This window comes from Schistocerca piceifrons, chromosome 4 (genome assembly GCF_021461385.2).
Source record: "Schistocerca piceifrons isolate TAMUIC-IGC-003096 chromosome 4, iqSchPice1.1, whole genome shotgun sequence".
Classification (NCBI taxonomy): domain Eukaryota; kingdom Metazoa; phylum Arthropoda; class Insecta; order Orthoptera; family Acrididae; genus Schistocerca; species Schistocerca piceifrons.
In genome coordinates this window covers 656,636,415-656,648,795 of record NC_060141.1, presented here as the reverse complement: position 1 = coordinate 656,648,795, position 12,381 = coordinate 656,636,415, and the positions used below count along the sequence as shown (strand labels likewise).

At 45.4% G+C, this 12,381-nt stretch overlaps 1 protein-coding gene across 1 annotated transcript in view; it reads right to left on the bottom strand.

Moving 5' to 3' along the window:
- The window catches only part of LOC124796095 (sodium-coupled monocarboxylate transporter 1-like), a 128,686-nt gene that overhangs the window by 78,870 nt on the left and 37,435 nt on the right, over positions 1–12,381 (bottom strand). The window contains exon 3 of the mRNA XM_047260181.1: positions 7,433–7,592. Within this exon, the coding sequence (XP_047116137.1) occupies positions 7,433–7,592 (160 nt within the window). The remainder of the gene's footprint in view (positions 1–7,432; positions 7,593–12,381) is intronic.

Sequence of the window (12,381 nt, the reverse complement as noted above, 5' to 3'; positions counted from 1 at the left end):
AATGCCCAGTCCCCATGGTCATGTGCCCGTTTTAGTCGTAGTCGTCGCCGATGCTGACGTTCTCTTTATTCCTTGAACTATGAAGGCCCATCGTTAGGAGTGGTTGGTGCACTGTGTGTTCAGACACCCTTGTTTTTTGCCCACCTTTTATGTCAGATGTTAGTTCCGCACACTTCGTCACATGGTCTATATTACCAGTCTTCGACGTCGTACACCTGTAATGTGTTGTGGCCGCCCAACCCCCGCCGTGTGTTCGTGGTTTCACCTTAGTTTCGCTACGTGTTAAAGATAGTCACGACGGCACTCTTCGAACACTCAAGGTGTCGTGCGGTTTCCAAAATGCTCGTGCGCAGCCTGCAGGCCGTGGCAGTCTGCTGTCGATGAAGCTCGGATAGACATCGTGCCTTCCCCGTTCTACACACCGACAGCACGCTCACTGACACTGTATGCACCGTGCGTGTGTCTGACTAGCAGTCATTCCTCCCCAGGTGATGCTGCTACAGCCTGTACGGGTTTATATCAACAGTAGGTTGGTGGTCATAATGTTCTGGTTTATCAGTATATTACATAGCGTGTAAGTTATCTGGTAGGCAGAGCTGCTGGTCCAAAGAACACAGAAACTGGACAGTCGTTAACTGGAGTGTGGTCTGAAGAGCAGCAGTTTTGCCATGAGGCAAGCCGCCGAGAACACCAACGGCTGAATGAGGCGTTAGACCCGCAGTGTGTGCAGGGTGTTCTTCAGCCTGGAGGTGGTACCTATCCATTTTCTCAAACTTAAATTTTACTGTAACAGATAGTTGGAAAAAGCATATTAATTATCATGTGTGTCTAAATGTGGTTATTGCTTTACTTCTGCGCTTTTCAAGTAACCGTTCGCGTTTCAAGTTGTCATTATAGAACTGACAATGATTTTAATTAAAATATATTGAAGGTCCATAACTTTGGACACTACGTCAAGCAACACTATCTCTGGGTCCAGATGGACCACAAGTTGCTCTTCCACTATCATGCGGAGTATGTCACCAACAAGGGGCAAAGGCTAACCAGGGCTTTGTACCCGCTCTTTCGCAGTAGGTAACTTAACCTGCATACCAAGCTCCGCATTTACCGAACAGTTATCCTGCCTGCCCTCACGTATGGATCTGCTGCATGGGCCGCGATTAGTGTCACCAGGATGCGGGCGTTGCAGCGCCTGCAGAGCAACGTTCTGAGACAGGTTTTTATGTTACAATACAGCATCGCCGGTCTATTGCGGTCTAACTGTTGGTGAGGCATTAAATTTCCGCAGATGGACCACAAGTTGCTCTTCCACTAACATGCTCTTCCACTATCATGCGGAGTATGTCACCAACAAGGGGCAAAGGCTAACCAGGGCTTTGTGCCCGCTCTTTCGCAGTAGGTAACTTAACCTGCATACCAAGCTCCGCATTTACCGAACAGTTATCCTGCCTGCCCTCACGTATGGATCTGCTGCATGGGCCGCGATTAGTGTCACCAGGATGCGGGCGTTGCAGCGCCTGCAGAGCAAGGTTCTGAGACAGGTTTTTATGTGACAATACAGCATCGCCGGTCTATTGCGGTCTAACTGTTGGTGAGGCATTAAATTTCCGCAGGGCATTGGCTGCGTCGCTGCAATTTACTTTGGGGGTGTGGCGGTGGGACTTATAGTCCCGTGCCGCCCTCCAACGGTGATAGTGCTGCATGAGTCGGCCAGAAGAATTTCGCCTAACATCGGCGGGTGGGGGTGTGGCGGTGGGGCTTATGGTCCCGTACCACCCTCCGACGGTGATAGTGCTGCATAAGTCAGCCGGAAGAATTTTGCCTAACATGGGGGGGTGGAGGTGTGGCGGTGGTCCCGTACCACGCTCTGGGGACTTGTGGTCCGGGGTGATATGTTACAATACAGCATCACCGGTCTATTGCGGTCTGGTTGTGTTGGTGGGGCGGTGGATTTCCAGAGGGCGGTGGCTGCGTCACTGCAATTCGGTTTGGAGGTGTGGCGGTGGGACTTGCGGTCCCGTGCCACCCTCTGGCGGTGATGGTGCTGCATGAGTCGGGCGGTGCGATTTGGCCTAGCGGGGGCGGGTGGGGGTGTAGCGGTAGGGCTCACCCTCCGCATGCCACGCTCTGGGGGAGCCGTGGCGAGATATTTGAAGCATACTCGTGCTCAACTGACTGCGAGAAAGCAGCATTACCGCTGACGCCTTATTTATTCCTTGAACTAAGAGGGCTTTGGTTCGATGTTAACTATTGTAAAAAGATGTAGTCTAGCTTCTGATCTGTATGAGTATGGACGAATGTGTTACGGCTTAAGAGAGAAGACATTGTTGCGAGACCTCCATCTTTAACTGAAAGGCATTTTCTGATTTTGTGCAAGAATAATAAGCTAATCTGACTCTCTGAAAATGCTGCTTGAAAATTCTCTTTACCGAAATCTTTTACTGGTATTAAGCTTCAGAAATGATATCGATATTTTCACAAAAACACTCGGACAGTCACTGTGCCTTACAATGGACATGATGTTTGATGGTAATTAAATTTATTGGCAGATCTGTGCGCCTGGAACACCTGTCTACTCCGCGACCTGTTGCTATGTGGAATATTGATGTGACTGTCCAAAACCAAATTTCGTTTACCGTACTTGCTACGTGAAATGCTAGACGATATCTCACCAATTTTCATAAAAATGCTTCTCAGTATACAGCACTGGATGTGCAATGCGAGCGTGTAAAAAGTCGTGAAAGTAAATGAAAATCGGGAACCAATCTTAACGACTGATAAAATATAATTATGGTTCATTAAGCCATGTCAACAGTATTGTGGTATCGATAGCTACGATGCCACAACGTAGGTGCGCTCTGTTAGATTGGCACTACGACAAACACCAACGACAGCGCACTCTAGCCGGAGCGGGAGAGGTCTACGAGCTCCGCTCCAGATTGTGTCCATTTGATCAAGAGCAGACGGATGGGACACTTCGCTTGCTATTGAGACTATGTACTACTTACGACGACTCTAAGGCTTCGCACCTCATTGCAAACTTATGTACTCAGTTAATATTGTGATGTAGTAAAACCATTTCTAAGAGCAGTACCGAGAGATTTTCACCCTTTCCTGCTCATACTCACTTCCTACATTCGGCCTACCCTTCAGTTTACAGGAGCAGACCCATGCGCCGCCTTCCTGGCAGGATACAAAAAATATACCGTTTCATTAAGATCTCACACATTGACAAATTTTCAAAGTATTTCAAAATAGCTCTCCATTGTACAATTGCCTACTTTGACTCCTATTTCAAGTATCAGATAGGTCCATGTGCTTCACTATAAAATTTCTGCAGCAAACTTCCAGCATTGCAAAAACAGACACAATGTCTGCTAGGATAGCCGAAATCAGTGATTTTACAATATTCCGTCTTGATTGCAAAATGTTTATTCATATGAGCGGTTTCGGTTCATCTAGAACCCTCTTCAGATCTGATATTTCGGTTTCAGGAGTAACCCGTCCAAATTCAGCAACTTTCACATGCTGCGTCACATGCATTTGCAATCAAGACGGATTATAAGTAACATTGTAAACCTCAAGCATACACAATATTCTAAAAACAAGAAACTACACATTTACAAATACAAAAAGACTGAATTACCTTAAAATTGGCTTTTGTTATTCTTCCGTTCATCCCATTTCCTTAATATTTTCCTCAAAACATGTTATTACAAAGTCCTTTTTAAATAATGCTTCCCCCACTACACGGTAGGCCAGCTTCCATCCTTTTCAAACCAAGTACAATGCCAGACTCACCAACAGACGCTGCTACTCCTTTCAAAATGAGCTAACCTCTCTGGTCTCTCGATAAAGGACGTAACATAACACAAGCTGAGTACAATTATCAAATTCGCAACTTCTTTCGCAGTTACTGCCAAAACTGCCTGAAAATCGTCATAGCAAACTGTTAGTGGTCAGTGATGGGAAGTATGGACAAATCACAAGTGCGCCCTGAGAGGGCAGGTGCCAAACTGCTAAGATAGCTTACTGGTAGTCTGTGGTCGGTTTCCGAAGAGGTAATACGTAAGTCCGTGTGTAAAATCTGATTTCATATCAAGATGGAACAGTTTGTTGAAAAATTACCTCTGACGACGTACTTGCGTTATCATGTGTTAATCTAGGCAGTCTACGAGTAGTTTTCGAGGTGGCAATACTGGAACGAGTGTGTGAAATGCAACTCCGCGTAAAGACGGAATCAATTGTTAAACCTCTGCACACAACGTGGTATAGAAAACCACCCGCCCGTCCCCTCTGCCTTGTATTGTATTGTATTGAACTAGGGACCTAGAAACGACGGACAGGCTTCGTTCCCGCAACAGGCTACAGCAGCCCACTCAAGACACCCGTCGGCCCACACCGAACCCAGGGTTATTGTGTGGTTCGTCCCCCAGACGAGTGTAACCCCAAATGTTTGCATGTTAGAGTAAGGGTGATATATATATATATATATATATATATATATATATATATATATATATATATATATATATATATATATAATGTGTGTGTGTGTGTGTGTGTGTGTGTGTGTGTGTGTGTGTGTGTGTGTGTGTGTGGAGACAGTGTTTGCGTAGCAATCGCCGACATAGTGTAACTGAGGCGGAAAGAGGGCAACCAGCCCGCATTCGCAAAGGCAGAAAGAAAACCGCCTTAAAAACTACCCACAAACTGACTGCACACCGGACCTCGACACTAATCTGCCGGGCGGATTCGTGCCGGGAACCGGCACCCTTTCCCGCCCGGAAAGCAATGCGTTAGACCGCACGGCTAACCGGGCGGGCTCCTCTTTGCCTGACTGCGTTTGCGCGATGTAGGTCTTATCCCCAGCTAGTGCATCTTTCTGGCCCGTCATGCTCAAGATTTTGTAGGGGTCACCTGTTCCGTAGTACGCACTTCCCGGGTGGAATTCCACACAACCTTGTTGTTAATGCCTCTCCAAACCACCTTGTTGGGAGAAAGTTAAAATACTCTCGAAAAAAGTATTTGTGTGATCTCAGGTTGATTATAAGATCATGTGAAGTATTATTGTGTTTTTTGCGGTGCTCGGGAACTAATGATTAACCACCGGGATCTTGTCACGCACAGTAACGATAGATTGGCAGTCAGAATCTTTTCCTTGATTTTTTTTTTTTTTTTTTGCTTCTATAAATGGAGATAAAATCCAGTGGCATCCCAATATCTCGTATTTCAATTCCAATAACACTGAATTATTTCCCACTTGCCAGCTCGTTATGCAGTGTTTATTCCGTACACTTTCATTCCATATACTTGTGATCCTACGACCAGTGGAGAAGAAACAGCTAGATCTTTACAAGGCTAGAGGTAATAAAGATGCCTCCAGTTATGAGGGCGGACAGTATTTACTGAAATCCACCGCGTTTGTTAATTCTGGCACATCTTTTTCAAAAAAATGGTTCAAATTGCTCTGAGCACTGTGGGACTTAACTTCTGAGGTAATGAGTCCCCTAGAACTTAGAACTACTTAAACCTAACTAACCTAAGAACATCACAAACATCCATTGCCGAAGCAGGATTCGAACCTGTGACCATAGCGGTCGCGCGGTTCCAGACTGTAGCGCCTAGAACCGCTCGGCCACCATGGCCGGCGCACATCTTTTTCATGGAAATGTTATATTCAGGAACCCACTGTGTAGTATCTGAAGGTAACAATTGGCATCTGACGTATCCTCATTAATCCTTTACACTTGGTATCTATTTTGTGGAGAAAATTAGTTTGATACAGCGGTTAATTTTAATAGGACGCTTCAGGCACAGTCTTATTGTGTACTCTGATAGATTCTGACGCGCGTGACGCCATCTGATGTCCTGAACACTGTTGGGCCACTGCATGAAGCCCCACTTGCGATCCTTCGGCGTAAAAAGCCAAGGTCGCTGTGTGAAGGAATGTGCACCGGCAGGCATTGACCTCTGCAGCGTTCCTCAATGACGTTTTCGGCTATTGGTCTCCGTCTTCCATTAACCCTTCAAGACACCTATTTCAAACACTCGAAATATATCGGTATTGTTTTGCGATACCCTTTATTAACAGTATATTATATCTTATATTACTGCTCGAGATTAGTGAACAGCTTTCTGTCACACTGTTAATTTCTTATTTTAATTGTACAAGTAATTTTTAAGGACCTATGCACACTGACATCAAATATACTGTAGGAAGAGAAAACAAACACAAAAAAATTTAATGTAGAGTGACGAAATTTCAGGAATATATTTGTCAAGGAAACATGGTTAAGTAATTAACAATGCGAGATCACAGGTTAATGTAATCGCGATTTAAGCCATTGCAAATGTGAAATGCTGGTGCATTAATAACGGGCGTAGCCTCCCCCCCCCCCCCCCCTCTCCTCCCCAAAGAATTTTGAGTGCAAGCACATAAACATGCTCGCATTGTGTTGTTTAGGTGCCGGATGTCAGTTTGTGGGACTGAGTTCCATGCCTGTTGCACTTGGTTGCTCAGTACAGGGACGTTTAACACTGTTTGTGGATAATGTTGGAGTTGTCCGGTTATGTCCCACATGTAATCGATTGGAGACAGATTTGGTGATCTAGGAGGCCGAGGAAACATGTCGACACTCTGTAGAACATGTCGGTTGACAACAAATGCATGTATGCGAGCGTTATCCTGTTGGAAGCAACCCCTGGAATGCTATTCATGAATGGCAGTACCACAGTTCGAATCACGAGATTGAAGTACAGATTTGTAGTCGGGGTGCGTGGGATAACCATGAGGGTGCTCCTGCTATCATACGTAATTGCAGACCAGACCATAGCTCCAAGTGTAGGTCCAGTGTGTCTAGTGGTTGCAGGCCCTCAGCTGACCTCCTCCTAAGCAACAAACGGCCTTCACTGGCACCGATGCAGAACCAGCTTCCATCACGAAAATACAACAATCCTCCACGTCACCCTCCACTGAGCTCTCGCTTGACACCACTGAGGTTGCAAATGGCGGCGGTTTGGAATCAGTGGAATGCATCCTACAGAGCCAAATGTCGAACACGATGGTCTTCCCTCTCGGTTGCGCCACATGGCCCACTAGAGCACGGTATTATTACGACCATAAATTTTTGTCACCACCGCTGCCAACAATCATATACAATGGCTACATTCCTGGCAAGCCTTTCGCGGCAATATCGCAGAAGCAACTTCCAGCTCGTAGCCCAATTATTCCGCCTCTTTCTAACTCACGGAGGTGGTGATAATGAGGTCTTTATTGGGTGTATTTAAAGCGAACCTGATTTGCATCCTCTAGTGGTGATATTAGCACCAATGTCACGCAAACCGCACGAATAAACTTTCGTTTTTATAGCACAACCCCTTCTTGGTGCTGCGATTTTTTTTATTCCGTCCGTATGTTTTTGGGACTTACCTCATACGTCGATGTAAGCTGCAGCTCGAAGAAGACGGGGAGGAAGATGTAGTTGGTGATGATGGAGAAGAGAATGATAGTCACACAGACCCAGGCGTAGACACTGCCGTACAAGTAGATCTCAGAAGGAACGCCCATCAGCGTGGTACCAGAGACGTGACTGTCGACAAAAGTGTCAGTGTGAGAAACAGAAGGCGAAGCCAACTGTAATGGGAGTCCAAGGACATTGCCTACCCAGTTCATGTTATTTTTAGAGAAGAGTAACTGTAGTTCGAGTACCGATTTATAACCCAAGAAAACTTCTCCTTCCATTAATTCAGCTAAGTTTGCAGATGCGAGTGCATTACAGATGAGCATAATTATCATGGGCCTACGATGGATGACAGATTTCGCCAAAATCAGTCTTACCTAATAACGCCGTGTTACAGCACCAGTTTTTCAAGAACTGAACCAAGCTGTTAAACGCAACGTCCCTATTACAACAGTCGAATCTGAATAGTCTTACATTTAATCTAACGGGTGACCGTCGGGTGTGCATACAGTTATTACTGAATTTAGCAACACCGATCTGGACTAAACTAAATTGAGCTCCGTCCGCACAGACCTCGGAATGGTGAACGGCACCGACCGACCGCCACGTCATCATCACCGTTAGGCGTCGCTGGATGCGGATGTGAAGGGTCCTGTGGTCAGCATACTACTCTCCCGGCTGTGTGCCCAGCGAGGGCCGCGATCAGACTGACCTTTGCTAACAACTGTCAGGTTTGAAGATTGTATTGGTCCAAGGTTCAGCTGGCTCCATCCTGTTCGAAGTAACTGTAGGTGTTTTCCTTCTCCGTAATAGGGGACAGAGTGTGGCAGATATGATACGCGAGTTGTGATGGAAGTCATTAAAGCAAAGACGTTTTTCGTCGCGGTGACATCTACTTACGAAATTTCAGTCACCAACTTTCTCTTCCGAATGCGAAAATATTTTGTTGAGCCCAACCTACATAGGTAGGAATGATCATCAAAATAAAATAAGAGAAATCACAGCTCGAACAGAAAGGTTTAGGTGTTCGTTTTTCCCGCGCGCTGTTCGGGAGTGGAATGGTAGGGAGATAGTATGATTGTGGTTCGATGAACCCTCTGCCAAGCACTTAAATGTGAATTGCAGAGTAATCATGTAGCTGTAGATGTAGATGTTAATGTTTCCACAAACAGTTTCAAATGTGGACAACATAACGCGCCTGAGTCAGCGTCTGATGAAAGAAGACCAAGCGCAGACGCTACACACCAAACCCCAACCTTTCCTGATCACACCAATCTGGAATCGAACTAGCGGAGATAGACGGCTCGCAACGAATAACTGAAAAACACATCATTAATCTAAGGAGGGAAGTATGAGTCCATTATTTGCACGCTGTACAATTTGTGCTCGAATTACTATATGCTAGAGGCACACGCGTTCATCACTCCTCCCACGTTATTCGCCCCTGTAAAAACCATTCGGGAACAAAGGAAATCTCTAGCCAAACATGGTCGTTTTCTACACACACTTGCCATGAAGGTCTCAGTTTCCCATAGTTGATGAAGAAATAAGAACGTCTCGAAGCTCTCTTAGAGTGCATTCTTATTTCGTAATGGCCGCATTAATCATTCACTGATAGTCAAAGTATTTGAGGTTCACTAGACAGTACTCAAAATCTTAAATTTATCAAGGAATTCCTCTCCAGGAGTTAGTGCCCACCAATTGCCTTTATTACTGGGTGAGCTTTGCATAGTACAGTTTCAGTGACGTGTCTGAATGTCTGCGGAAGAATGGTAGCCCAATCGTACTCAGCGATGTTGGACGCAGTAGTCTGGAGCAAAGTCGACGTTATAACTCATCCTAAAGTTGTTCCTATAGCATCAGGTTGGCGCTATGGGCAGACCAATCTAATTCAGGAATGTTGTTGTCCACAAGCCACTGCCTAACAAATGGTGCTTTTGGCAGGGTGCATTGTCATGCTGATACAATCATCGTCTCCGAACTGTTACACTACTTACATAGTGCAATATGACATACAAAGTGTTCATATGGTTCCACATTTAGAGTCTTCCTAAGTGTAATAAGGGACCGCGTCCAAACCACAGTACATTCCCCCATGCCATAACACCACTTCCTCCATACTTCACTGTTTCCACTACACATTCTGGCAGGTACTGTTATTCAGCCATTCGCCAAACCAAAACACTTCCATCGAATTGCCAGAATGTATAGCGTGAATCATCACTTCTAAGCACTCGCTTTCAGGCATCCGCCATCTGGTGACGTCACATTTATACCACCTCGGCGCCGCTTAGCTGTGACTACAGAAATTAGAGGTTTCTTAGGGGCTGGTCGACCATTCCACCCAATTTGTTTAACTCCCTACACAAAATTTTTGTGCCAGCTAGGCTGTTCGTAACACTTGAACTCAACTGGAACTCACGGGGAATTCCTTCTACTAATTTCAAGCGACTGTTTATAACAATCGTCCTTAACTCTCGACAATTACCGCCAGCTCGTTGTTCAGCCGTGTTTTTTCTCCCCCGCGTTTCCAGTTAACAATTACATCATCATCAGTCTTAGAACGGTCGAAAAATTCCTGATTGACTTACTATTCCGGTCGCACTTAATGACTACCCAAAGTTCTAAGTCAGTGACCTCTGATGACTAACGTGTGGAATTTGGGTAACGAACACGATGTTCATGATGTGTAATGACTGTCAAAGTTACCGATTCACATACAAACTATTTATTTATACACAGTATACGGACAGATATGATTTAAACACTTGGCGTCTAAGAACACACTGACCATGGTCCAAAGATACTGTTGTTGCAGCGATACTCTTGGGGACGGAAGGCCATAGAGCGGTTGTCCCCACAAACGCATTCTGCTGTTATCGCTTCTCTGCTGTTAGTTCAATACTCCACGCTACCTTTTATACTGGCGGGTCCTCTCTCATGACATCTGGTGGGCAATTCCACATTACGTAGGGTGTCCGGATACTTTTGATCAGACAGGCATTTATGTACGGAAATACATCATAATAGAACACTGCAGGCAAAGCATTTATGTGACAGACGAAGAAGGCAATACTAAAACTGACTAGTTAGCTGAGGACCACGTGGTGTTTGGAGACACATACGTCAAAAAAATCAGTGTCATGAATTAAATACGGGAATGATTCCAATAATTAACATAAGGGGAGATACGTAATGATAAAAGTGATCTAGTTCCCGCATTCTCTCTGATCGCGCATGTCAAATATACAAGCGATTTGTATTAAGACAGAAATGAATACAAAAATATCACACAAAAGTCTGACTTTTGACTGTTACTGAATCGTTATCACACAGGGGGAACTGTCAACTTTCCCGGGCGCTAGCCCGTAGAAAATACTTGAATCATGTTAATATCTCATCCTCTAAAATGAAGCGATTACTGTTCAGATTGCCTTCAATACTTCAGGTCGCGTTAGGAATTCAGTAGAGCCATAATTTCTGGTGTCTACCAGCTATGCTGCTAAGTACTGCAGACTGCTACATGGCTGACACATTGGCATATTTGCAGAAATGCCTGCAAAACAGTTTAATGCGAGGCTAGTCGATGTTACGTATATTTCTATATAAGTTCAGATGTATCATTTTCTTGAGAAATTACTGGTATAGAATATATAGGGAATTATGGGACAGTGAAGTAAATTACGAACGTTTATCTGGAATATCAAAAATGCTGTTGGGCTTGAGACTGTGTCACCATAAACATTAAAAAAGACTCTACTATTCAGAAAAGCTTGGTTTTACAGTTTACAATGGTACCGACTCGTAATCAAAGGAATTTTATTGACAATGGAACACTATATACAGGGTGGGGCAAATAAAAGTGGCCCGGAAGAATGGGTACGATAGGATGGGAATGTATGCATACGACCACACCCCGTGACGCGCACGACACGTGTACGCCCGTCACGTGATCCAAACCCGGTCAGAGCGTAGTGCCGGCTGTGTCAGTGTGAGTGGAGCAGTGTAAAGGGGACGATGGTATTCGTAGTGGAGCAGTGAGTGTTCCGTTGTGGAACGTTACGTGACAACAAATTCGTGGAAACGCTATGTTTCCTAAGAAGTTTATTGGTGTCAAAGTTCAAGCAAAGAGTGCCATGCAGTGCTTAGTCAGAAATTGGCGTCAGGCAGACCTGTTTTGCACAAGTCAAAAAAGTAGGTGCAGTCCACCAGAAAATGCTTCAGATTCCTGCCAAATCAACCTGACGCCTGTAGGAAGAGACCAGCGTATCACGTCGATCATGCGGACGAACAATCCACCTGGGGCCGGCCGGGGTGGCCTAGCGGTTCTAGGTGCTACAGTCTGGAACCGCGCGACCGCTACGGTTGCAGGTTAGGATCCTGCCTCGGGCATGGATGTGTGTGAAGTCCTTAGGTTGGTTAGGTTCAAGTGGTTCTAAGTTCTAGGGGACTGATGACCTCAGAAGTTAAGTCCCATAGAGCTCAAAGCCATTTGAACCATTTGAACTACACGTGGACCTGCACCTGCATCTCTACGACGTCTGTTGTTCATGTGTTAAAACGAGCAGATGCTCCTCAGCGCTTCAGTTTTGTGAGTGGCTGTTCACTGAGATAACAAACAATGAATGGTTTGGACTTCCACTTAACACCATTGCTTCATCAGACGGTTGGGTTCAAATGGTTAAAATGGCTCTGAGCACTATGGGACTTAACTTCTGAGGTCATCAGTCCCCTAGAACTTAGAACTACTTGAACCTAACCAACCTAAGGACATCACACACATCCATGCCCGAGGCAGGATTCGAACCTGCGATCGTAGTGGTCGCGTGGTTTCAGATTGTAGCGCCTAGAACCGCTGGGCCACATCGGCTGGCAGAATGTTGGAGTTTGGTGTGCCTCGTCTGCGTCCCGCATTACT